The 26,374-nt window shown below is 43.7% G+C and overlaps 2 protein-coding genes across 4 annotated transcripts in view; one reads left to right on the top strand and one right to left on the bottom strand.

The window, feature by feature from the left end:
• LOC109929141 (sorbitol dehydrogenase-like) overlaps positions 1-19,045 on the top strand; it is a 28,076-nt gene extending 9,031 nt beyond the window's left edge. The window contains exons 2-9 of one of the 2 annotated variants that reach the window (XM_048617225.1): positions 850-883; positions 3,365-3,529; positions 4,242-4,401; positions 10,372-10,490; positions 10,645-10,710; positions 17,023-17,198; positions 18,198-18,247; positions 18,920-19,023. In XM_048617225.1, coding sequence (XP_048473182.1) covers positions 850-883; positions 3,365-3,529; positions 4,242-4,401; positions 10,372-10,490; positions 10,645-10,710; positions 17,023-17,198; positions 18,198-18,245 — 768 coding nt within the window. In that variant the 3' untranslated portion in view covers positions 18,246-18,247; positions 18,920-19,023. Of the gene's footprint in view, positions 1-849; positions 884-3,364; positions 3,530-4,241; positions 4,402-10,371; positions 10,491-10,644; positions 10,711-17,022; positions 17,199-18,197; positions 18,248-18,919 lie in introns of both variants that reach the window. The other variant, XM_048617224.1, reaches the window with a different exon arrangement.
• The window catches only part of LOC109929142 (dual oxidase 2-like), a 702,670-nt gene that overhangs the window by 568,815 nt on the left and 107,481 nt on the right, over positions 1-26,374 (bottom strand). The gene's annotated exons all lie outside the window — the stretch shown is intronic.

Genomic DNA, 26,374 nt, shown 5'->3' with positions numbered 1-26,374 from the left:
TGTCTGGAATAGGGCTTGAACCTATGACCCTCTGCCATAGAGTCAAGAGTGTTACCAACTGAGCCAACTGTTGAGATTTTTTGTAATCGTGGTCATCCAAAGAGACTTGTGGGGTTCACGTGCATAGATCTTTAAAATATCATCAGCAGTTGCAGAAAATAATCAAGAAAGGTAATGGATTGCTGTACGTTATATCTCAAGGACTGGAATGTAAGGCTGCAGAAGTCTTGCTGCAGTTATACAAACTCTAGTTAGATCACACTCGGAGCACTTTGTGCAGATATGGCACCACACCTTAGGAAGGCTAAATTGGCCTTGGAAGGAGTAAAATGCTGGTAGAATGACACCTGAACTTCAGGGGTTAAGCTCTGAGGAGAAAATATACAAATGAAGCTGTTCTTCTCTAGAATTTAGAAGGTTAAAGGGTCATCTGATCAAAGTCTTCAAGATATTAACAGGAAAAGATTGGATAGTTAAAGATAAACAATTTCCACTGGTTGGGGATTATAAAAATAGGGACACAGTATGAGAATTAGGGCCAGACCATTCAGAAGAGATGTTAGGAAGCACTTCCACACACAAAGTGTAGTACATATTTTGAACTCTCTTCCACAAACAGCAATGGATGCTAGATCAGTTGTTAATTTTAAATCTGAGATGGATAAATTTTTGTTAAGCAAAGGTATTAAGGGGTAGGTCACAGATCAGCCATGATCTTATTGATGGTGGAAAAGGCTCGAGGGTCTGAATGGCCTACTCTTGTGCCTATGAAATCTCAGCGTTGTGATTCTGTAACAATGATGAAGGATCAGAACTTTCTTAAATCCATTTTTCATCCTCTCTCCACAGGAGAAACGCTCAATCCCAGAACCAGGTTTTAATGGTGAGTCTTCCGACTGCTTTATGTGTGCAGTTGTCCTCAGTCTTTACTTTCTGTTACTTTCTACACTTTAGACAAACCACCATTATTCCCTATGAAGTAAAATAATTCAGGGTTTAAAGGATGTGACATTCATAACATGCATAAATATCATAAATAAAGTTGATAAATGGGATTCATAATTGGTTGTTTCACAACATCAGAGAATGTTTGGTGTATAGCCAAGTCATTTGGCCCATCAATCTAATAATAACTTTTTAAACATAGAAGCCCTATTGTTCTCATTGTCTTGCCCTTACAAACCCTTCCCCCTTTCAAGTATTTATTTATGGAAAGTTTCCACACCCATCTCTGGCATTGCAATCCATATTGCAACGGTGGAAAAATAGTTCACCTTGTCTCCTCTACTGCCCTTTCACTAATTGCCTTAATTCTCTGTTCTTTAGCTGCTGCCAACACTTCCTCTCAATACACTCTATCAACATCCTTCATATTTAAAATAGAGTTGCAGTAAGATGGAATGTTTATAATGGTTGGACTTGTATTTTCTGGGCTAATACTTGGAAGAATGCAATGTAGTTTCCATAATACTCCTATAATTGTGACACAGAATTGGGTAATATTTCCTGAAGCTAGAGTCAGAGGCTTGGAGCATTGTATTGATGGGGCATTCAAGATTGTGGAAACTTCAGTTTATAAAAAGTACACACAGATATTAATAATGCTTCCTCAATTAAAGTAGTGCTCATATAAATTGATGAGTGATGAAAGCAACTCATAGCCTCAGTAGATCCCTCAGGACATACGAGCAATCCTGAACTGGTGTTGGATTACCTTGTGGGACTTTAATATTCACTGCAGATTGCATTCAAGTATGGAAAATATCGTCATTCTCTTGACAAACAGTGTGTGGAATCACTGACATGTACAGCCATGTCCTACACAATGTTGTACTTTGTGCATCAAGACTTGGTGTTTTTCATTGCTCTAGTGCTTGTCACCATGTCAGACCACCTGAAAGCGCTTTGTAGCCAATGGGAGTACTTGTGAAATGTAGCCAACGTTGTAATGTTGAAAATGCAGCGAATGCACAGCAAGCTCCCACAAACAACAACAAGATCATGGTGGGGGGTGGGATTAAAAAAAAAACAAAGTACGCAGATGCTGGAAATCAGAAACTAAAACAGGAATTGCTCGAAAAACTCAGCAGGCCTGGCAGCATCTGTGAAAAGAAAGCAGAGTGTAACATTTCAGGCCCAGTTCTGAAGTAGGGTCACTGGACCCGAAACGTTAATTTCTGCTTTTTCTCCACAGATGCTGCCAGACCCGGCTGGGATTTTTCCCAGCAATTTCTGTTCATGAGGGAATAATCTGTTTTTTTGTGATGTGGACTGACAGCTATCGGAGACAATTCCCTCCTCTCTTTGCTGAAGTGGTGCCATAGGATCATTAGCAGAAGGAAAGCAGGGTGTCCGTTTAGCATGTCATCCAAAGCTTAATGCTACAGGCAGTGCTGCCCTCCCCCAGTACTGCAGTAGACTGTCAGCCTTGATTTTTCAGGCATCTATCACTGTCCCTAATCCCTTGAGAAGGGCAGTTATTGCCCCTGACATGCCTGTGAAGGGCCTTGGGATGGCTTACTGCATTACAGGCCCTATATATTTACTAGTGATTGTTTTTGGTATAAACCTAGAGTTATGGAAATGTGCAGCACGGAAACAGACCCTTTGGTCCAGCTCGTCTATGCTGACCAGATATTCTAAACTAGTCTAGTCCCATCTGTCAGCATTTGACCCCACATCCCTCTAAACCCTTCTTATTCATGTGCCCATCTAGGTGTCTTTTAAATGTTGTAATTTTATCCACCTCCACCACTTCCTCTGGAAGCTCATTCCATACATGTACCACCCTCTGCGTGGAAAAGTTATCCCTTAGGTCCCTTTTAAATCTTTCCCCTCTCACCTTAAACCTATACCCTCTAGTTTTGGACACCCCTAAATTGGGGGTAAAGACCTTGGTTATTCACCCTATTAATGATTCAATAAGGTCACCCCTCAGCCTCCAACACCCCAGGGAAAAATGTCCAAGCCTATTCAGCCTCTCCCTATAGCTCCAACCTTGGCAACATCCTTGTAAATCTTTTCTGAACCTTTTCAAGTTTAACAATATCTTTCCTATAGCAGGGAGACCAGAATTGAAGCTTCATTGGAAAGTCATTGAAATGGGTAGTGCAAGCGGATTGCTAGATACAATACAAGATATCTTGAAATGGATAGTTAGGCCTCATAACTTTATCTGTTCTGTATTTATGTTGGGCTCCAGGGTGTTTCTCATGAGCTGGTAATCTAATTTGTGAAGACAGAAGTAACACTAGTTAAATTGAACATTGAAGGATGCTAATATTCATCAAAATATTAAAGCTGTATTTTTTACCAAAGAGTACATCTGTCAGTCCCTCATCACCCTTCTCTGCTGTATGTTCAGAGGTGCTCTTGAAGATGAATGCAGTTGGTATCTGTGCCACAGATGTCCACTACTGGCAACAAGGAAAACTAGGAGATGCCATCATTAGAAAGCCCATGGTCTTGGGACATGAAGGCTCAGGGACTGTGGTTAAAGTGGGATCAGGCGTACAACATCTCAAAGCAGGTCAGTGTCTAAAACTCGGAGAAAGTTACTGAAATAACTGCACTGGGGCTCGTATCCAGCCACCAAGTCACCCTTTATTTACATATAGTTTGTATATGGGCTCTGCCCAGCCAGTTCAGACCCAGTTCTTAGACTGAGGAGACTCTCTGCATCCCCTGTTTATATCTGTCAGCCAGGGTTCCCTGATTGGCTGGTTAACATCTCCAATCAAGGATCTCTTGTCAATAAGATCCACCTGGTTCCAATTACTACAATTAAACTTTAAGAAGAATGTTAAATTTTTATTAAACTTTAGCTTGAAGCACAAATGGCCATAGTCCTTATCCATGCTAATCATTTTCTCAATATGTACAGAGGGGACTGTGGAGAGGAGCATCAAAAGAATTTGCTGCTAACTAAAATACCCTCTCAGGTTGCTGGAAGGTATGTTCGGGTTGAGTGATACTCTCCAGTGGGGAAGATCCAACAAAAGGAGGCACAAATAAATTACCACAAGTCCGTTAAATTCAGGAGGACACTCTGGAAGCTCTTTATCATGTTGAGGGCAGTGGGAATCTGGAATTTTGTTGTCTTATCTGAGTGCCAATTGGAAATTTAAGACAGATGGACAGCTTTTTATTTAGGAAGGCATCCAAGGAAGGCATTCCCCACAATGCTTACCCATACACCAAAGACTTGAGTCAAGAACTGTTCACTACCTCCTTTCTTTCAGGTGACAGAGTTGCCATTGAACCTGCTTACCCATTAGTAGATGATGAATTCTGTAAATCGGGACGCTACAATCTATCTCCAAATATGTTCTGCTGTGCTACTCCACCCTACGATGGGCACTTGTCCCAATACTATGCCCACAATGCCAACTACTGTTTCAAGTAAGTACTGTGTAGCCCCTGATTTGATGATGCCTGGTCACCGTCACAAGTTGAATGGTTTCCTCATCTGGATGTTTTCAAAGAAAAGCCCAGTTTGAGTGCGGCAAACAACTTGTAATTCTCAGCGACTAGGAGACAGCGAGGACTGCAGATGCTGGAAGTTAGAGTTGATAAAATGTGGAGCTGGCAGAGCACGGCAGGTCAGACAGCATCAGTGGAGCAGGACCCTTCATCAGGATTGGGGAGGGGGAAGGGAGATGGGAAAAAAATAGAGGGAGGGGGTGGGGTTGCGGGAAGGTAGGTGGGATGGTGACAGGTGGATGCAGGTAGGGGATTGGAGTGATTGGTTAATGGGAAGGATGAGGCGGATAGGTGAGAAGGGAGATGGGCAGGTTGTGTCGGGTCGATGAGGCAGGGCTGAGAAGGCGGACTGGACATAGGATGAGGCTGGGAGGATGGGGAGATTTTGAAGCTGGTGAACTGTATGTTGAGGCCATTGGGCTGTAAGCTCCTAAGGCGGAATATAAGTTGTTGTGCCTCCAGTTTACCGCAGAAAGTGCTACACCTCGCCTCTCACTTGCCCTCTCACCTCCGTTCAAGGCCTCAAACAATCATTCCAAATCTGACAGAGATTCACCGGTACGTATTCTAACCCGGTCCATTGCCTCCATTGCTCCTAATGTGGTCTCCCCTATGTTGGAAAGACCAAGCGCAGACTCGGTGACCAATTTGCAGAGCTTATGCTCTCTTGTACGCTCCAATCAACTCCACCTTCCAGCTGCCAGCCATTTCAACTCCCCTTCCCACTCCCTGGGCGACATGTCCATCCTGGGCCTCCTCCAGTGCCACAATGAAGTGACACATAAACCGAGGAACAACACCTTAAATTCCACCTCGAGAACTTACAGCCCAATGGCCTCAACGTAGAGTTTACCAGCTTCAAAATCTCCCCACCCCAGGCCTTATTCCATGTCCAGCCCTCCCTCTCATCCCCGCCTCCCTGACTTGACACAACCTGTCCATCTCCCTTCTCGCCCATCTGCCCCACCCTTACCATTAACCAATCTCTACAACCCCGTACCTGCATCCGCCTATCACCATCCCACCTTCCTACCCCCAGCCCCACCCCTCTCCCTCTATTTATTTTTGAGCTGCCTTACCCCTCCCAATCCTGATGGAGGGTCCCGACCCAAAACGTCGACTTTCCTGCTCCTCTGATGCTGTGCTCCTCCAGCTCCACATCTTATCGACTTGTAATTCTCTCCTGAATAAATCAAAACACTGCAGATGATCTGAAATAAAAACAGAGAATGCTGCAGAAACTCAGCAGGCCCGGCAGCATCTGCAGAGAGAGAAAAACAGAGGTATAAAAACAGAAATTTGCTGGAAACTCAGTTCTGAGGAAGGGTCACTGGACCCAAAATGTTAACTTTGATTTCTCTCCAAAGATGCTGCCAGACCTGCTGAATTTTTTTTCAGCAATTTCTGTTTTTGATTCTGATTTTCAGCATCCGCATTTCTTTCGTTTTTTTGTTTAGTGAGAAAAACAAAAGTAATGTTTTGCGTCTAATATGTGTCTTCAAAATCTGGGATTGGAAATATTAACTCTGTTTCTTTCTCCACAGATGCTGCAACACTCACTGAGTTTCTCCAGAATTCTCTGCTTTTATTCCAGATTTCCAGCATCCGCAGTGTTTCATTTTGGATCTGCTTACTGACACCAATGCACTGCATACAATAATAAGATGATTATTGAATATTTAAAGAAAAGTTTGTTTTTTTTTACAGTTTATTTACATGACCATCTGTGATAATATTCGCACAATACATTGGCTTATTAAGGTACTCATTAATTTTTTTAACCAAAACATCACCAGTTATTTCCGACAATATTAAGCTGATTTTTGGAAAGTAAAGTAAAAGTTCTTCTTTGCTTTACACTTTCTTTCTGTGACTGAATACACAGTTTCATTAAAGTATTATCATTAATTGATATTTGTAAGTATATTTGTGAGATACTGTTGATAACGTGTAGTGTGCTTCGAGTCAGTAAGCACAGTCTTTGCTTTTTTATAGGCCAGTTGGGCGTTTCTATTTCTGATGGACTTCTTCCTACTCTACTTCATCTCAATCTATCAGAGTATTTCATTCTCCCTTGTATTGGATCAGACAAGACCGTCCCATAATAATTTAGAAGGTAGCCTAGACCCAAACTTTTTCTTATTTTTAAAGGCAAATGTGAAGTGCTTGTTCCAGATATAATGCAATTGGTCAAACTACTTGATGTTAAGCAAAACACAATTTATTTAAACGATCTTGTTAAAGTACAAACAAAGAAAGAGGAATTTACAATAACCTAACTCTATTGGAAAACTTAATAGAATAATAGGTACAGTAACTAATACTAATTAACTGTTCCAATGTAGTAACATCTTATAAACACACCCTTGGCAAAAAGGAAAATTCAGACACAGATTTGCACATGCAGTTCTCCAATCCAGGAGGAAAACATCAACAGAAAATTCAGAGAGAGTAGCTGCCAGAAGGCATTCACTGAAGCTCTAACTCTGTTGACACCCCAACGGCTTCTGATGCTACTGAAAGAAATAAAACCCAGAAATCTGGATCTACAAGAGCTGGCCATTCCCATTCAGGCTGCATTAAAAAAAACACAAGACCTCCCGAGCTGTTTACATTACCCCAGACTGCTCGGAACCTCTGCCTTACAACCTCTCTTCAAAAAAAAAGGACAAAATAACCCCTCAAAGCCATCTGATGAAGGTTTTTGGCCAAAACGATGACTTTACTGCTCTTCAGATGCTTGTCTGACCTGTTGTGTTTTTCCAGCCTCACGTCTACAGATGCTGGCTTCCAGCATGTGCAGTCATTACTGTCCCCTCTCTCTCTTTCTCATCGTCACACCCTTACGCATCATTTAGCTTCCCGTTAAATACACCTACACCACTTGCCTTTCTGTAGCAACGTGTTCCACAATGTTATAATATTCTTGGTCTTGTTGTGCTGCTGAATAATATTTACAGAATCTACCAAGGTAAGGAGATTGTTAACTTTATTTAAGAAATATCTTATTATTGTACCTTGATCTTGTCACAAGGCTGTGAGAGGGAGAAAAATCATGTGACACTATATCACTTCCTGTGATGATGTATCGTTAGTGTATCACACAGCCGACTTAACCCCTTACACTTGTTACAACCAGTCCCAGGGTGAGGTTCCCCACTTTATTACAGTTCTAGCTGGGATACCCCAAATTATCAAGCTCCCAAGTGAACAGGCTCTCCTTGTTTATTTACCTACCCCTCAGATGAAACAAAGTTAATTTAGAAAGAACCCTTTCCCTCTTGGTTGCCTCTCAGACAAATGAGTTTATGTTTTAAAATGGAACCAATTTGACCAGAGCTTTATGAGTTAGTACAAATATGGGTTACTGTACGCAAGAAGCAATAATAATGCATCACGCGAACACATAGATTCAAAATGATAGTTAACTCCAAAAAAAGTTAGAAAAGATACATGGATCAGTCTCTGAGTTCCTTGAAGAGCAGATGTTTGGTGATACTACTAGCAGGAAGGTAGATAATTCATTCAAGATGCTTGGCTTTGCAAATCAGCTGAAAGGCATTTGTCCTGCTTTCTTTCAAATTTAGGTTCTCTTACATTTTGGCTTCCATCAAAGAGAGAGAGAAACTTCCTTTCTTTTTACCTACAATGCAAGGATGACATGGGGGTTTTCTCAGCTATGACCATCACATCCCTTCATCCACTGGCACACACAGATCGGAGTTCAATGGCTTTTATCCCCCAATCTTATGTAGTCCTGAAAGATGAAAATATAACATGCCTTTTGCAGCCTTTACTCCCATCATGTTCACAGTCGGAGGTAACTCACAGGGGACTACAGTTCAGTTTGCAGTGTATTTCTCCCTTTAAATCCCTCACTTGGAAGTTCCCTTAACACCCTTTGAGTATGACATTCCATGATTTCCCATGACGCTGGGAAAGTCCACACAGGTCTTCCACACATTCATTGAATTATGCTCAAAAACACATTGTAATTGCAAATGCAATAAGTCTGCATGCAATCCAGCTGTATGCACCATTGTCATGACAATGTGACAGTACAATAGTTGTCGATTTCAGGATTACCTGGTTCAGAGTTAGCTGAGTTTAAGGTTAACTTTTACACCTTTATGCCGACAGGTTCAAAACTGCTCACTCCTTTCTGCAGTCCCTCTCTCCCCATTGCAGTATTCTTCCCCCCCTCCACACTTCCCGTTGCAACCCTTCATCACCCCACAGCCCATTGCAGCTCTTCATCACCATCACTGCTGGTTGGAGCCTCTCCCAGACACCTTCTGGCAGTTGATGTATCAATTAATTTTATTCATTCATGATGTGGCAGTCACTGGCTAGAACCTATCTCTAATCATCCTGGGGAAGGTGGTGGTGAGTTGCCTTCATGAATGCTGCAGACCGAGGGTTAGGTGCAACCACAGTGCACTTAGGGAGATTTCGAACATCGTGGGCCCAGTGAAGGAACAGCAATATATTTCCCAGTCAGGATGGTGAGTGGTTTGGAGAGGAACGCGCAGAGGGTGGTGTTCCCATGTATCCTGCTGCCTTTGTTCATAGATGTCGCAGGTTTGGAAGGGAGTCGGAGGATTCATGTTGTATTACTGGTAGATAGTATACATTGTATCTTGCTGCTACTGTGTAATAGTGGTGAAGGGAGAGAATGTTGAAGGTAGTCGATGGTGCGCCAACCGGGGAGGCAGGGGTGTGTTTTGTCCTCAATGATGTCGGGTCCTCTTGGGTGTTATTAGAGCTACACTCACCCAGGTAAGTGGAGAGTATTCCATCATATTCCATTTGTATCTTGTAAAAGGTAGACAGCATTGAGGGATCAAGAGGTAAGTCAGCTATTTCACAGTGGGTTTGGAGTCACATGTAGTCCAGATTTTCATCTCTGATGGACTTTGGTTGGATTAGATGGCTTTTTATGATTATCCAGTAGTTTCATGATCACTGTTATTGAGAATAGCATTGAAATTCCAGATTTATTCAAAAAATTTACTTTAAATTTCCCCAGTGGCTGTGATGGGATTTTAACTATCGTTCTCAAACATTACTGTGGTCTTATGAATTACAACTCAATTAAGATTACCGTTATAGGATCGGGTCCAATAAGAACATAAGAACAGAAGAACTAGGAGCAGGAGTGGGCCATCCGGCCCTTCGAGCCTGCCCTGCCATTTAGTAAGATCATTGCCGATCTTGTACCTCAACTTCCTACTGTATCACTGTTGATTGATTGATTTATTGTCATGTGTACCGAAATACAGTGAAAAGCTTTGTTTATGAGCAGTACAGACAGGTCATAGTAAGCAAGGATGTACAGACCAAAAAGACTTAGAGACGTATAGGTTACATTGCACAGGAGATGCGTTAGCTGAGATCAACGTTAGCAAGATCAGCGTTATTTGAGGCTAGAGAGTCCATTCATCAGTTTAACAACAGCTGGGAAGAAGCTGTTCTTGAACCTGTTGGTGCGTGTGTTCAGGATTCTGTACCTTCTGCCTGACGGAAGAGGTTGTACCGGGGTGTGATGGGTCTTTAATGATGTTGGCCATCTTTCCGCGGCAGCGAGCTGTGTAATGGAGTCCATGGATGGAAGGTTGGCTTCCGTGATGGTTTGATTCTCCTTGAAGTCCAAAAACCTTGAATATCCTCAACCACTGAGCATCCCAGCTGTCTTGGAAATTGAATTCCAAACGTCTGAGTGAAGACGTTTCTCTCCACCTCAGTCCTAAGAGACTAGCCTCTCGTGCTGTAACTCTAAGAACCTCTAGCTCTAGACTCTCACAGTCAGTGCAAGCGGTTAAAGGCGTGGATTCAATTTACCGAAAGAAGGGTGTGGCACACATGATCCAAGTTGTTTCTTTGTTTCAGGCTTCCCGAGTGTGTGAGCTCTGAAGAAGGTGCTTTCATCGAGCCCCTTTCAGTTGCGATTCATGCCTGTCGTCGAGGCCGAGTGAATCTGGGCAGCAAAATCCTGATCTGTGGAGCAGGTAAGCATCGAGATAAATGGCTTGAATGTCGTCTGTGACTGGATATCTTTGGGGAGGTCAACGGTTATCGCGCACCCAAGCGTTGTTCCTCACGGCGGTGTCAAAATAAAATAACCACACCAAGACTGACCTACATCCTTGTTTAATCATTCAGGACCCATCGGACTTCTGAATCTGCTGGTTGCCAAGGCGATGGGGGCGGCTCAAGTTGTGGTCTGTGGTAAGACTCAGTTTAATATTTCACGTCTTGCTCGATTTTTGCAGGGGAAGGTTCCTGCATCCCTCTGCTTTCTTCAGTCTGAACCTTGAACTGCAGCTTTGTGGCATTTCCCCTGATAATTAACCTGTAGCCCCTTGATGAACATGATGACCAAGCCCTCATTTAAGATTGAGGGAAAGATCAGGCTTATTTACAGTCCAAGAGAGTTGGTGGGTAGCAGGTGAAAACAAGCTCCCGCTCTCCTCACTTGTTGACTTTTCTGATTTTTTCATGAACCTGAATTCTACTTGTTTTCGTAATTTAAACCCTCGAACGCTGTTTTTCCAGGATTGTGAATGACTGTATTCCATTATAGTTTTGCTGTGTCGGAATGAGCAGGTTTAGTTTTCAACTTGTAATTTAACTGTTATTATAGTCTTCTATCCTTAACCATTCTTCCATTTGGGAGGCAATGGCCTAGTGGTATTGTTGGTAGATTATTAACCTAGGGGTCCGAGTTCAATTCCTGCCACAATCGATGGTAGAATTTGAATTCAACAAAACCTGGAATTGAGAGTCTATTGATGAACATGAAACCTTTGTTGATTGACGTAAAAGCACATTTGTTAGGGAAGGAAACTGCCATCCTTACCTGGTCTGGCCTGTGTGTGACTCCAGACCTACAGCAATGTGGTTGACTCTTAACTGCCCTCTGGGCAATTAGGGATGGGCAATAAATGTTGGTCCAGCCAGAGATGTTCACATTCCATGAATGAATTAAAAGAAAAAATGAGTGTCAACCTGTTTATAGAGGAGACCTTGTGACACAATGGATAGTGTCCCTATCTCTGAAACAGAAGCAGAGTTCAAATCCCACTCTAGGACCTGATGGGCAATGAATCACAGAGATGGTATGGTGCAGAAAGAGGATCATTTGGTCCATCGTGTCTGCACTGGTTCTTCAAATAAGCATCATTCTCTCATGCCAATCTCCTTGCTTTCCATCATACCCTTTCACATTATTTCTATCCAAAGCATACCTTGGAAGGTATGTTCATCACGCAGCCAGACGGGTTGAATGCTAATCTGTAAATGGCCCAGCACACACCGCAGACAGTAAGAGCAGGAGACTCTCCTGGCCAACAGAGTAATGGAAAAATGTTGGCACTTTTACCCACCATAGCTCCAGCCTACAGCATACTTGTTAAAAGTGTCTGCCACTACAGCAGCTCAGCCTCCTGAGGGAGCTGGTGGATGTGTGGTTGGTACAATTGCCTACTCGGTCAGTGTGGATCTGATTGGTCACAACTGCGTGGGATCCAGCTTCCATCCCAGCTGAGAGTGGATTCAGGATCTGCCTCCTCACCCCGACCTGTGGTGGAGGTCATGATGCTGCGCGTTAGACTCGCTTCCAGGCAGAAAATGGAACAAAAAAGAACACCTTTCTGCCCAGCAAATATCTCTGTTAGACAAATAAAATCTGCATGAAGGGGTCTGTCAGTCAACGCATAGCCATTTCCGGATGTTGACTCAAAAAATGATGAACTCATACTGTGGCATAATAATCGCTCCTCACTGCAACAATTGCCCACTTTTTTCTTACATTGTAGCCTTGAACTTTCTGAATGCCTGCCCTGAGCAACGCAAGTAACTTAGACACAAATTAATCACAGGGGGTAGAAGATCACAGTTATGGCTGTGAGTGAAGTACACCTATAATGTAATACCTTCAAATCTCCATGATCCATTACAGTAATAATCAGTGCTCTGACTGCATACATCTCTTGCCCCCTACCTCCAACAATACTGACCTTGCCCACAAGTCACAAAGCTTCTGTGTGAGTTTCCCGAAACTTGCTTCCCTCATATTCTTTGTTTAACTTAAGGTGAAGGATAATGCAGGTGGACGGTATTAGAAGACTGCTTGAACACAGATAAAGAACACCATCCCTGCCAAAATTTTATTTTAATTTTAAATTGCCTTTAAAAATTGTTCTCTATTTGAATGCCCCTTTAAGATGTTGCTAAATGTCATTTAGTGTAATTTGTTAATTTTTTTGCAGTTGCTCGATGGGATATAAAAAGAGTTCAAAAGGTTTTGTAGCACAATGGTAGTGTCCCTACCACTGAGCCAGGAGGCCTGGGTTCAAGTCCCACTTGCTCCAGAGGTGTGTAATAACATCTCTGAGCATGTCGATATGGGGGAAATATTTTTTGAAAACCTGGGTACTTTATCTTCGAGCCAGAAGGGTTGGATTAATATCCCACCTGCACCAGAGATGTGTCATAGCACATCTGACTAAGTTGATTAAAATTATAAAGAGCTGGGCTCTTGAGGTGCAGGGATAGTGTCCGTCCATCTGAGCCATGAGGCAGGGTTCAAGTCCTACCTGTGCCATAACATCTCTGAGCAGGTTGATTAGAAAATATCTATAAAACAAAGGGCACAGTGGTGGTGTCATTACTTCTGAGTTAAAGTCCTACCTGCTGTGTAATAACATGTCTAAAACAGATCGATTCAAATAATTATAAAGCGTATTAGTCATATTCCATATAAATACTAGGCAAACTGGGTTGCACCAACTACTTTTGAAGGAACTGCTTCTTATTGGTTTGGCTGCACTTTTGCTCATTGGGTTGAGGGGTTTGGAGGCAAGACAATTGAATGGCCTCATTTGTAGGGCCTGACCAAAGTGGCTACAAACAGAATTTCTGGGGCAGGTTGTTAGATCCAATTGCCTAGCTCTCTTCCATGGGTGGGTCTGAGCCCAGGTATTCCTGGATAGGAAACACTTGATTTCCACCAGTATGCTCAAGGTCTTCCATGGTCAGTGGGCACTGCAGATGCTAGAGCACGTTGTCAGCCACTGAAATGTGTAAATTTGTTTAGATTCCTTTAAAATTTGTTCTTTTGTTGCAGTGCCCCTTTAAAGGCTGATGCTTTGGTTAATTAATTAATTCGATTTATTGGCATTCTAAAGAATTTAAAGAGACAATTACTGACACGGGTGGTGGGTTGTGAAGTTAAGAATTTATGCTCTTGTAGGGTTCCTCTCTGTATTATATCCAAACCTGAATAAAGACTAACTCTGGCCTGCTTCACCAATTGGCAGTCAGAAGTTTAACATACCAGAAGCCCACTTCATGTCGCAACAGCTGGAAACAAGATCATTTTCTGATGATTTATTACAATTGTGTAAATATTTATACTTACAGAAACTACCCTTAGCCCTACAGTGTATGTTCTGTTCTTTCTAATGCATTCCCACAATATAAGTCAGGAGTGTGATGGAATACTCCCCACTTACCTGAAAGGGTACAGCTCCAACAATACTCAAGAAGCTTAACACCATTCAGGATAAAGCAACATGCTTAACAGGCATCATATTCTTAAACATTCACTCCGTCCACCTCCGACTCAGAGTACTATCTACAAGATGCACTGTAGAAATTCACCAAAGATGGCATCTTCCAAACTCGTGACCATTTAGAAAGGCAAGGGTGGCAGATACAGGGGAACATCGCCATCTGCACATTCCCCTCCGAGCCATTCACCATCCTGACTTTGAAATATACCATGTTTCTTCAGTGTCTCTGGGGCAAAATCATTGAATTCCCTCCCTAAGGGCATTGTGGATGTTTCTACAACACTTGGACTGTAGCAGTTCAAGAAGGCAGCTCACTGCCACCTTCTCAGGGGCAACTAGGGATGGGCAATAAATGCTGGCCCAGCCAGTGATGCCCTCATCCCAAGAGTGGATTGATACAAAAATGAATACGATATATTAAAACTTGGAAAACTTTCCTGATTGTCCTGATCCACGCTATCCCTGGTGTGCGTGAATGGTGGTTGAATTTGTTACAAGTAATTTTCTTGTTGATGTGAGTTCAGTGCTTCCTTTGGATCGAGATCATTTTACTCTCATTTGCTCCCATTTTGCAGTCGGACGGATACTATTGAGATCCACAGGCAATCTGAGTGTAACTTGACATTGGCAGAAAGAGTGAAATTTCAGATCTAACTTCTCGGCCGCATGCGTGGACGAAATTCCAGGTCTTGGAGTTTTGACTCTTAAAGTGAGGACTTTGCCCTGCACAGATATTAACTAGACATACTTCAATGTCTCTGACAAGATTGAGGGGAGACAATTCGCCTAATGGTATTATCTTTAGACTATTAATACAGAGACTAAATTAAAATAACTGTGGTTGCTGAAGATCTGAAACAACAACAGAAATTGTTGGAGAAAGTCTGCAGGTCTAGCAACATTAGTGGAGAGAAAACAGTCAATGTTTCAAGTCCGGTGACTGTTCTTCAGAATCTGAAGCTGCTACTAGACTTGCTGAGTTTCTCCAGCAATTTCTGTTGTTGTATTAGTCCAGAGACCCTCTCTCTCTTTCTGTCAGCACATATTTCCTTTCTTTTATGTCTGTTGAACAAACCTGAATAGATTTTTCTAGTCGACCTCGTTCTGTCCTCTGCCCTTAGATGAAAAATTGTGGTCCAGGGCATCACAGCCACAGCAAGATATCTTTTGCATGAAGCATAATACTCAATGGTGTCCCAGCCTCTCAAGGCTGGGGATAAGGAGAATAAAATACTAAACAGGAGTTAGACCAAAGTGTTTGTTACAATGCCGAAAGCACCGCAGTGACAGATTTCCTACTGCAATGCAAAACAATGGAATCATAGAACTTTACAGTACAGAACGAGGTCACTTGACCCATCATGTCTGTACCAGCTCCTGAAAGAGCTACCCAGCTAGTCCCATTCTTCAGCCATATCTCCATAGCCCTCTAAATTCATCACTTTCAAATATATATCAAGTTTTATTTTGAAACCTCCTACAGAATCTGCCTCCACCACTCTCCTATGCAGTGCATCCAAGTCCTAACAATTCTCTGAGTAAAGAAGTTTCTCCTCATCTCACTCCTAGATTTCTTGCTGACAATTTTGAAATTGTGACCCCTAGCTACTGACATATCATCTGCAACTTTAGAGATTTTGCCCTCAACACCCATTTCCAAATCCTTTAAATAAATCAGAAAAAGCAAGGGTTCCAACACTGATCCCTGGAGAACATCACTTTCAACTTATTTCCAATCTGAGAAAGCCCATCTATCTCTATCCTCTGTTTCCAATTCTTTAGCCAACTTCCAATCCATGCTGCCAATCCCAAACGTTTCTAATTTGCTAACCAAACTGCCATCTGGCACTGCATCAAATGCTTTCTGAAAGTCCAAATATACAATATCCACAGCACGTCCCTCACCCATTGCCTTTGCTACCTCGTCAAAGAACTCAAATAAATTTGCCAGTCATGCCCTGCCCTTGAGAAAGCCATGTCGACTGTCTAATGTTAACTTGAGATGCTTTCAGTGTATATTTTCAACTTATGGCCTCTATCATTTTTCCCACTATAGATGTCAAGATGGCAGGACTGTAATTTCCTGTGTCAGACTGACAGACTGTATTGTTTATTGTAATCTGTATATGTCCATACTGGTTATACAAAGCAATTGTTGTCCCAGGGTTTTTACTAATACAATGAAACTGATTAAAAGGGCCATTATCCCCATATTGCCCTTGGTTAGACAAAGCTTTCATCAGATTCTATATGTACCTTCATCTAGAAGGTCAAGGGTAACAGTGCATGGAAACACCGCCAAGTTCCCCTCCAAGTCACACACAGTTCCATTTTGGATATATATTGGACATTCCCTTATTGTCACTAGGCCAAAATCTGTAGTTCCCATCCAGAATGCACCTACAATGCATCAAGAACGCAACTCACTACCACCTTCGCAAGGGCATAAATTCTGGCCAATAGCCAGTGACAGTCGCATCCCCAAAATAGAAAGAAATAAACTTCCTTCCTATTCCTTTAATAAGTTTATTTCACCACGTTTGCATTTTGCTTAGCTTGTAGGCCTCACCTTTACTTTAGAGCTCTTTCCTTTGACCTTCAGTTGGGTTTCCGTTTTGTGTAATTTGTTTCCTTTCCCCAGCTGCTGAAAAGTAAGTCTCAAGTTGCTTCAAGATACAAAGATCACACTGTTTTTTCGCATTTTGTTTCAGCTGAGATAGAGGAGTCAATAAAAGCAGAAAGAGTCAGTGAGAATGGGGAGAGTCAGTGAAAGTGTAGAGCAGCAAATGCCATCGCAAGTGGAGAAACCAATGGGTGAGCCTGGTTCCATCTTCCTTAGACAGTAACCTTTGCCAATTTTGATAGACATCAGTGACGAAGCATAGCCAGTTTCATTCACTATTGAACCAGGGGCATCTCAAGCTCTTCTTGTGCTGGTGAATTAGAGATGAGTTTGTTTTCTTAGATTTATCAAGTGCACGTCTGGAGAAGGCAAAGGAAGTGGGTGCTGATTTTACCATATTGGTGGCGAAGGAGACACCCAAGGATCTAGCCCAGAAAGTGGAGGAAGCTCTTGGCTGCATGCCAGATACAACAATCGAATGCACTGGTGCCGAGTTCTGTGTCCATGCTGGTGTCTATGTAAGTACTGCATTAGAGTAAATCAACATCCTTATAGTATCATCATTGTCATAGAGTCATTCAGCACGGAAACAGACCCTTCAGTCCGAGCATTCCATGTTGACCGTAAACCCAAATTAAACTAATCCCACCTTCCTGCTCCTGGCCCATATCCCTCCAAACATTTCCTATTCATGTACTCATGTGAACCAATCTCTGTGCAAAAAAATTGCCCCTCATGTCTTTTTAAAATCTCTCTCCTCCCACCTCAAAAGTGCGCCCTCTATTCTTGAAATTGCCAACCCTAGGTAAACGACAGCTACCTTTAACCCTATCTTTACCTCTCATGATTTTATAAACATCTATAAGGTCACTTCTCAACCTCCTACTCTCCAGTGTAAAAAGTCCTAGCCTAACCAGCATTTCTTTATAACTCAAACCTTCCATACCTGGCAACATCCTGGTAAATCTCTTATGAACCCTCTCCAGCTCAATAGTATTCTTCCTATAACAGGGTGACCAGAACTGGACACAGTATTCCAGAAGAGGCCTCACCAATATCCCGTACAGCCTCAACATGACTTCCCAATTCCTATATTCAAAGGTCTGAGCAATGAAGGCAAACAGGCTTAATGCATTCTGAACAACCCTGGCCATATCTGGACCCTAACACAGCCCGAGAACCAGGCTGACCATTTGAAGAAGAAGCCAAACACAGAAAAAAAACAAGTGAAATGAAATAGACAGTGCTGGAAAATCTCAGCAGGTCTGGCAGCATCTGTGGAGAGAGAAACAGAGTTAACGTTTCGAATCTGATATGACTCTTTTTCACTCTTCTACAGTGACGCATTTCCTATCTAATTCAACCAATTTATTACATAGAATATAAGGTATGAGAGAGAAACAGGTCATTTGACCTGTTAGACTGTGCTGGTCACAAATATCCTCTCTTTGCACCTGCCTTATTTTCAGCTTTTTGTGTTAACACTCTAATCCCATTTTTTTCAAATTCTCATCTAGTTTTCTTTGGAAAGCACTTTGGCTGTTTGCACCTACTCCTGCATGTAGTAGTAAGTTCCAAATTCTAACTACTCTCTGCATAAATAAATATCTGTTAATCCCCCAATCAGATTTAATCATGACCACCTTGAATTTTTGCCCCTTAATTCCCTGATGTCATAGGGTGCTCGATTACCAGCTGTGAAATTTTTAAAATTCATTCATTCATGCAATGACGGTATCAGAGGCTGGGGACAGCATTTATTGCCCATCCCTAATTGCCCAGAGGGCAGTTAAGAGCCAACCACATTGCTATGTGTCTAGGCTCACATGTAGACCAGACCAGGTAAGGGTGTCAGTTTCCTTCCCCATTAGTGACCCAGATGGGTTTTCCAATAATTGACAATGGTTTGAATCTTAGAATCATTATTCCAGATTTTTATTGAATTCAAATTCCACTATCTGCCATAGTGGGATTCGAACCAGGTCCCCAGAACAATACCTGGGTCTCTGAATTAACAGTCCAGCAATAGTACCATTAGGCTGTCACCTCCCCATAGATATAGGAGATGTGTTACCACCAAACATTGGTAAAGCATTAAAAATGTGACTGGTATGTTTTCTGGGGCATTTGGGTTGTACTTGTTCATTTTTTTGAGGTGCTTCATTGATCTGTCATTCCATGTCTTTGTGAAAAGTAATTTTCCCTCCCTCTTAGCTCATGTGTGTGATATTTCCCTTAGTCCACTCGATCTGGTGGGACTCTCCTCCTAGTTGGTCATGGTGAAACTTTGGTGAATGTACCCCTTCTGAATGCAGCCATTCGAGAGGTCGACATCCGGGGGATGTTCAGATACTGCAACACGTAAGTACTAGCACATCCCTGCTTCTAGCAACAAAATAACTTGCTCAGCCCTGGCTTTTAACATGATTTGAAGGCGAAGGTTTGAAATTATTTTAGAGTTAGATCTTAGGGCTAAAGTGATCAAAGCAAATGGGGAGTAAGCAGGGACAGGGGACTGAGTAGGATGATCAGCCATGATCGTATTGAATGGTGCAGCAGGCTCAAAGGGCTGAGTGGCCTACTCCTGCCCCTATGTTCTACATTTCTTTGTTACCTGCGACCATGTTCAAACGAAGTGAACACCTTCAAAATCGTTGGAGTCTTGACAGAGCAGATAAGGAGAAATGCTCGGCTTGACAGAACAGTTGAGAACCAGAGGACACTGGTTTAAGGTGATTGGCAAAACAAAGCAATGGTGTCATGAGGCATTCCTCTTTTAGGCACTGAGTGCTTAGTATCTTGAATGCATTGTCTGAGAGCGTGGTGGGGGCAGCTTCAATTGTGACTTGCAAGAAGCGATTGGGCAACTCGCTGAAAAGAAAAATATTTGCAGGTCTCTGGGGAGAGACAAGCAGAATGGGACTTGTTGAGTTGCCCTTGGAGAGAGTTGGCATTGACATGATGGACCAAATGGTCTCTTTCTTCACTGTATAAAAACCAAAAGAGCTGTGGACGCTGTAAGTCAGGAACGAAAGCAGAAGTTGCTGGAAAAGCTCAGCAGGTCTGGCAGCATCTGTGAAGGGAAAAAAACAGAGTTAACGTTTCAGGTCCTGTGACCCTTCCTCAGAACATGTGGAAGTGAAAAGAGAACATGTGGTAGCTCACAGACGCTAGGAGATGCTGTGAAATTCAGTGCACCATAACACTGAGAGTGACACAGATCCAGCGTTACCAACTTCAGTGGGCAAGGAGGGTTCCTCACAGTTTTTTTATTTGGAAAATATCCATTATTATAAAAATATTTTTATATAAATACATAGTCAGCAAAGCAGTTCAGTTCTGGACAGTAATATATGAAATAACAAACAAACATTGGAGTTTGACTCTATGCAACAAACAAACCCAGGGCATTTCTGACTTGTACAATACTATACTTACATACATTTGAGGCACCGGGATGGTCTGATAACTGAATGGACCCCATTGTACTTTGACAGAAAGACCTCAGACAGTGGTCTTTCCCCATTGTGCCATGTCGGCAGTTGCTCTAAGCTTTAGCACGTCCCTCAGCACGTAGTTCTGGATTTTGGAATGCGCCTGTCTACAATACTCGGCCGAGGTCAACTCCTTGCTCTGGAAGATCAACAAATTTCAGGCAAACCAAAGAGCATCTTTGATGGCCCTCTAGGTACAGTTGATGTTTGTCTCAGTTTACGTCCTAGGGAACAGACTGTACAGCGTAGAGCCCTGTGAAATGGAGCTGCTTGGGTCAAACCTCAACAAGAAACACACGACTCACTTCCACACCATGCGCCCTTTCTCTCCCAATGCGCACACACATACACACACATACTTTGTTATTATGGTGTCCCACCTCCTCACAGCTAGTGGCAAGGCAAGGGGGAGGTGATGGCCTAGTGGTATTATTGCTGGACTGTTAATCCAGAGACCCAGATAATGTTCTGAGGACCCAGGTTCAAATCCTGCCACAGCAGATGGTGGAATTTGAATTCAATAAATATCTGGAATTAGGAATCTAACGATGACCGTGAATCCATTGTTGATTGCTGGAAAAACCCATCTGGTTCACTAATGTCTTTCAGGGAAGGAAACTGCCATCCTTACCTGGTCTGGCCTACATGTGACTCTTGACCCACAGCAATGTGGTTGACTCTTAACTGCCCTCTGGGCAATGAATGCTGTCTAGCCAGTGATGCCCTCATCCCGTGAATGAATAGCAATAAAAAATAGTAGATTCCTTGTTACAGCAATTGCTGGAGAAACTCAAAAGATACAGGGTGAGCACATTAAGTCTGGTATGACTCTTCTTCTGATCAAGATTCTGTTATCTGGTTGGGTGATTATTGGTTGCCAGTCAAAGATTCTTATTGTGTCACTTTCAATATTTTTTTCATAACCAGCCAACAAAGCTGTTTAAATAATTTTTAGAAATATATGTTAGTCTTCAAGACATCATTGATTTTTCTCGCCGGTTACTACAAAATTGTCCTGAAGATTCATCTTTAACCTCTCCAGGACAATCCTGGAGGTTTTGGTGACACTGCACACAGATCTGATGAGCAATTCAGAGATTGGGCAAAAGGGAAATGTGTTAACACAGGGATGAGTAAATTGAAACATATGACTTTTGCATCTACATTCATCATATGTAGAACTCAAATCCTGTTGGATTCATTCTCAAATAATTATGTTCAAGAGATTAAAGACAGCAATTTGGTACTTGTCAGTGTCATAATCCAAAAGGCATGCTACCTTTTCAAAAACAATCTTTGAAAATAATTAGTTGCAATTACCTTCTACTGCACCCCAAACAAATAGGACATTCCCGACTTTCAAAATACGCATCAGCAAACACTCCAATTCTCCTCGGACTTTGCTCCCCTAATGACAGTGTTAGCACTGTCACTTGCTCCTTTGTTCTAATTTCTCCAGGTTCTACTGATGGAAGTTCCTCAAAACAAGCTGGCTCTTTGAAAGAAATGTGGGTGTGTAACCAGGTTTCCTGGTTCTGCTCACTGACCATCACACTGGGGCAGACTTTACTGTAAGGTCTATGGCAATTCAGTGCGTACTAGCCATTCAGTTTCATGGAAGCTGTTGTGTTTCTTTTTTGATTAGCAAAGAAAGAGGTTGCATTTATTTTGTGCCTGTTACCACCTCAGGATGACCCAACGCACTAAGTGACTTGTGAAGAGTGATCACTTGTTCCCTAGTCTTACACTATGATGTTAGACACCCGGCAGCCAATTTACATGCAGCAAGCTCCCCCCAACAGCGGGGTGATCATCAACAGTTAATCTGTTAGAAAAAAAGAGACATGTTGTTGAAGTTATTTTGTGCCAAATGCGAATTCTTCAAAGGGATAGGTTGGTTAAGCAGCATTTCCCTTTCTCAGAATCTTGATGACTCTCCCTAGCTGGCTTGAACTTCTCTCACTTCCTTCTTGTCTCATCTTCAGTAATAGATACTACAGTCTTCCCTGTGAGACACTTTGTGCTAACTGGCCTGTATTCCCTGCTTTCTGTATCTCTTTTTGAATAAAGCAGTTACAGTCTGTAGTTACAGGAGTTACATAATTTCAGTTATGTAGATAGATTGGTGATGTTTAGTAAAAACCAAAAGAACAAAAATAAAGTTGCTGGAAAAGCTCAGCAGGTCTAACAGCATCTGTGGAGGAGAAAACAGAGTTAACGTTTCGGGTCCGGTGACCCTTCCTCAGAACTGATGATGGCTGGGAAAACGTCAGTTTATATGCAGAAAATAGGGAGGTGGGTGGGGTAGGGAGTAAACGATAGGATAGAGCCCAAAGAGATAGAAAGACAGTTGGACAAAGGAGTTGCTAACGATCAGGCTGGGAGGGTGAATAGTTGTTAATGGGGACTGTTAGTGACTAACACAGCGGGTATGTAATGACAGGCTGTGTGGTAATAAGGCCTGGTGTGTGGGGTAGGGGGCTGGGACATAGGAGAGTTTAGGCCCTAAAATTATTGAACTCAGTATTGAGTCCAAAGGGCTGTAGGGTCCCCAAGTGGAAAATGAGGTGTTGTTTCTCCAGCTTGCGCTGGGCTTCACTGGAACACTGTAGCAAGCCAGAGATAGAGATGTTGGCCAGGGAGCAAGGTGGTGCATTGAAGTGGCAGGCAACAGGTAGTTCAGGGTCTTTTTTGCGAGCAGAACATAGATGTTCTGTGAAGCGGTCGCCAAGTCTACGCTTCGTTTCCCCAATGTAGAGGAGACCACATTGTGAGCAGCGAATGCGATAGACTAGATTCTTGGAAGTGCAGGTGAAGTGTTGCTTCACCTGGAAGGTATGTTTGGGCCCTTGGATAGTGGGGAGGGAGGAGGTAAATGCGCAGGTGTTGCACCTTCGCCAGTTACAGGGGAAGGTGCCGTAGGGCAGTGGGAAGGTGTTGGGGGTGAAGGAAGTATGGACCAGGGTGTCCCGGAGGGAACGGTCCCTGCGGAAGGCGGACAAGGGAGGGGAGGGGAATGTGTGTCTGGTGGTGGCATCTTGCTGGAGGTGGCGGAAATGGCGTCTGATGATCTTCTGGATGTGGATGCTGGTGGGATGGTAGGTGAGGATAAAGGGAACCCTATCGCTGTTGCGGGAAGGAAGAGAAGGGGTGAGGGCAGAAGTGCAGGAGATGGGTCGGACCCGATTGAGGGCCCTGTCAACAATGGAGCTGGGAAATCCTCGGTTGAGGAAGAATGTGGACATTTCGGAGGCTCCCTTGTTGAAGTTGGCCTCATCTGAACATATGCGACGGAGACGGAGAAACTGAGAGAATGGGATGGACTCTTTACAAGAAGTGGGGTGTGAGGATGTATAGTCCAGGTAGCTGTGGGAGTCGGTGGGTTTGTAATGGATGTTAGTGGCCAGTCTATCCCCAGAAATGGAAATAGAAATGTCGAGGAAGGGAAGGGAGGTGTCAGAGATAGACCAGGTGAAAGTGAGGGCAGGGTGGAAATTGGAGGCGAAATTGATGAAGTTTTCCAATTCTCGACGAGTGAGGGAAGCAGCACCGATGATAACATCAATGTATTGGAGAAAGAGTTGTGGGTGGGGGCCAGAATAGGACTGAAACAAGGAATGTTCCACGTACCCCACGAAGAGACAGGCATAACTAGGGCCCATGCGGGTACCCATGGCAACCCCTCTTACCTGAAGAAAATGAGAGGAGTTGAAAGAGAAGTTGTTGAGGGTGAGGACAAGCTTGGCCAAGCGGAGGAGTGTGGTGATGGGTGGGGATGGTTCAGGTCTTTGCTCCAGGAAGAAATGGAGAGCCCTAAGGCCCTCCTGGTGGGGAATAGATGTGTAAAGGGATTGCACATCCATGGTAAAGAGGAGGTGGCTGGAGCCGGTAAACTGGAAGTTTTGAAACCGGCGTAAGGCATCAGATGAATCATGGATGTATGTGGGTAGGGATTGGACCGGGGGGAGAAGACTGAGTCAAGATAGGAAGAGATGAGTTCTGTGGGGCATGAGTAGGTTGAAACAATGGGTCTACCTGGACAGTCCTGTTTGTGGATTTTTGGCAGGTGGTAGAAACGAGCTGTGCGGGGTTGGGGAACTATTAGCTTGGAAGCGGATGGAGGGAGATCACCGGATGAAATGAGATCTGTAACAGTAGTGGATACAATGGCCTGATGTGCCATGGTGGAGTCATGGTCCAGGGGAAGGTAGGAGGAGGTATCTGAGAGCTGGCGCTCAGCCTCTGCAAGGTAGAGGTCAGTACGCCAGACAACAACAGCACCATCCTTATCGGCAGGCTTGATGAGAAAGTCAGGGTTAGATCTGAGTGCACAGAGTGCAGTCAGTTCGGAGGGGGATAGGTTGGATTTGTTGAGAGGGGCAGTGAAATTGAGGCGACTGGTGTCACATCGACAGTTCTCAATGAAAAGATCGAGTGCAGGTAAAAGGCCGGACGGAGGGGTCCAGGTGGAGGGATAGTGTTGGAACTGGGCGAAGGGGTCTGTGGGATGGGGAGGGGACTCTTGTCCAAAGAAATGAGCACGGAGGCGAAGACGGCAGAAGAACAGTTCGGCATGATGTCGTGCCCGAAACTCGTTAAGGTGGGAACGCAGAGGGATAAAGCTGAGGCCTTTGCTGAGTTCAGAGCATTCAGCATCAGAGTGCGGAAGGTTAGGGGGGATGGTGAATACACGACAGGAGGTGGGGGTGTTGGGGGAGGGGATAGAGTCAGAGGGAAGGGGAGGAGAGGAAGGTTCCAGAGGGTCGTGGGTATTTTTGAGTTGGTGCATCTTGTGGGCCTTGATGCCTGAAAGGAAAAGAAAAAGTTTCTTGTTAGCACGACGAATGAGCCGGAGGATGAAGTGGAACTGCGAAGTGGTGCAGCCCTGAGCCTGTGTGTTACGATGCTGTTGGAGAGAAAGTTTGAGAGTAAGCATGTGGTGCCGCATGGCACTGAGTGTGGATCTCAGGATGCGGCGAGAGCAGCTGTCTGTGGAACGTTGAACCTCATGGAGGTATCTGTGATCCTGGGAGGATTCAAAACATGAGGGATGAAATTTAGTTCGAATCCACGTGGGGTGAGTCTGAGCCGGAGGCAGTCACTGAGGAATGTGATATGGCTGTGGAATCGAGTTTTAGAAACTACCTGGTCAAACACCAGGAGTGACAGTGAAATTAAAGTCGGTGGGCAAGAAGAGAGATTGGAACAGAAATCCCGTCGGAGAGAGGAGAAGAACTTCTTCAAGGTGGGCATGCTTGGAAGAGATGTGGCAGTGAGTTAAATACTAAATAAAAACCAAAAGAACTGTGGATTTTGTAAATCAGGAACAAAAACAAAGTTGCTGGAAAAGCTCAGCAGGTCTGGCAGCATCTGTGGAGGAGAAAACAGAGTTAACGTTTCGGGTCCGGTGACCCTTCCTCAGAACTGATGGTAGCTGGGAAAACGTCAGTTTATATGCAGAAAATAGGGAGGTGGGTGGGGTAGGGAGTAAACGATAGGATAGAGCCCGAAGAGAGAGAAAGACAGTTGGACAGACAAAGGAGTTGCTAACGATCAGGCTGGGAGGGTGAATAGTAATAGTTGGTGATGTTGAGAACTGGCTCAGTGGTTAGCACTGCCAACTCAGAGCACCGTGTTCAGATGCCACCCTCAGGCAACTGTTTGTGTGGAGTTTGCACATTCTCCCCATGTCTGCATTCTCTGGTTTCCTCCCACAGTCCAAAGGTGTGCAGATTAGGTGGGTTGGCCATGGGAAATGCAGGAATAGGGTAGGGGGATGGGTCTGGGTGGGATGCTCTTTGGACGGTCAGTGTGGACTTGATGGGCCAAATGGCCTGCTTCCAGACTGTAGGGATTCTATGATTGTTTCTGACTGTTTTCATTCTAGAATAAAGTGCTGAGAAGAGATCTTGGGTAGTAGGAACTGCAGATGCTGGAGAATCCGAGACAACAAGGTGCAGGGCTGGATGAACACAGCAGGCCAAGCAGCATCATAGGAGCAGAGAGGCTGACGTTTCGGGCCTAGACCCTTCATCAGAAAAGGGGGAGGGGAAGGGGGTTCTGAAATAAATAGGGAGAGAGTGGGAGGCGGATAGAAGATGGATAGAGGAGAGGATAGGTGGAGAGGAAACAAACAGGTCGAAGAGGCGGGGATGGGGCCTGTAAAGGTGAGTGTAGGTGGGGAGTTAGGGAGGGGATAG

This window comes from Rhincodon typus, chromosome 36, assembly GCF_021869965.1.
Source record: "Rhincodon typus isolate 14 chromosome 36, sRhiTyp1.1, whole genome shotgun sequence".
In the NCBI taxonomy this organism is placed as follows: domain Eukaryota; kingdom Metazoa; phylum Chordata; class Chondrichthyes; order Orectolobiformes; family Rhincodontidae; genus Rhincodon; species Rhincodon typus.
The sequence above is the reverse complement of the archived record's forward strand: the minus strand, read 5'-3'. Positions and strand labels throughout refer to the sequence as shown.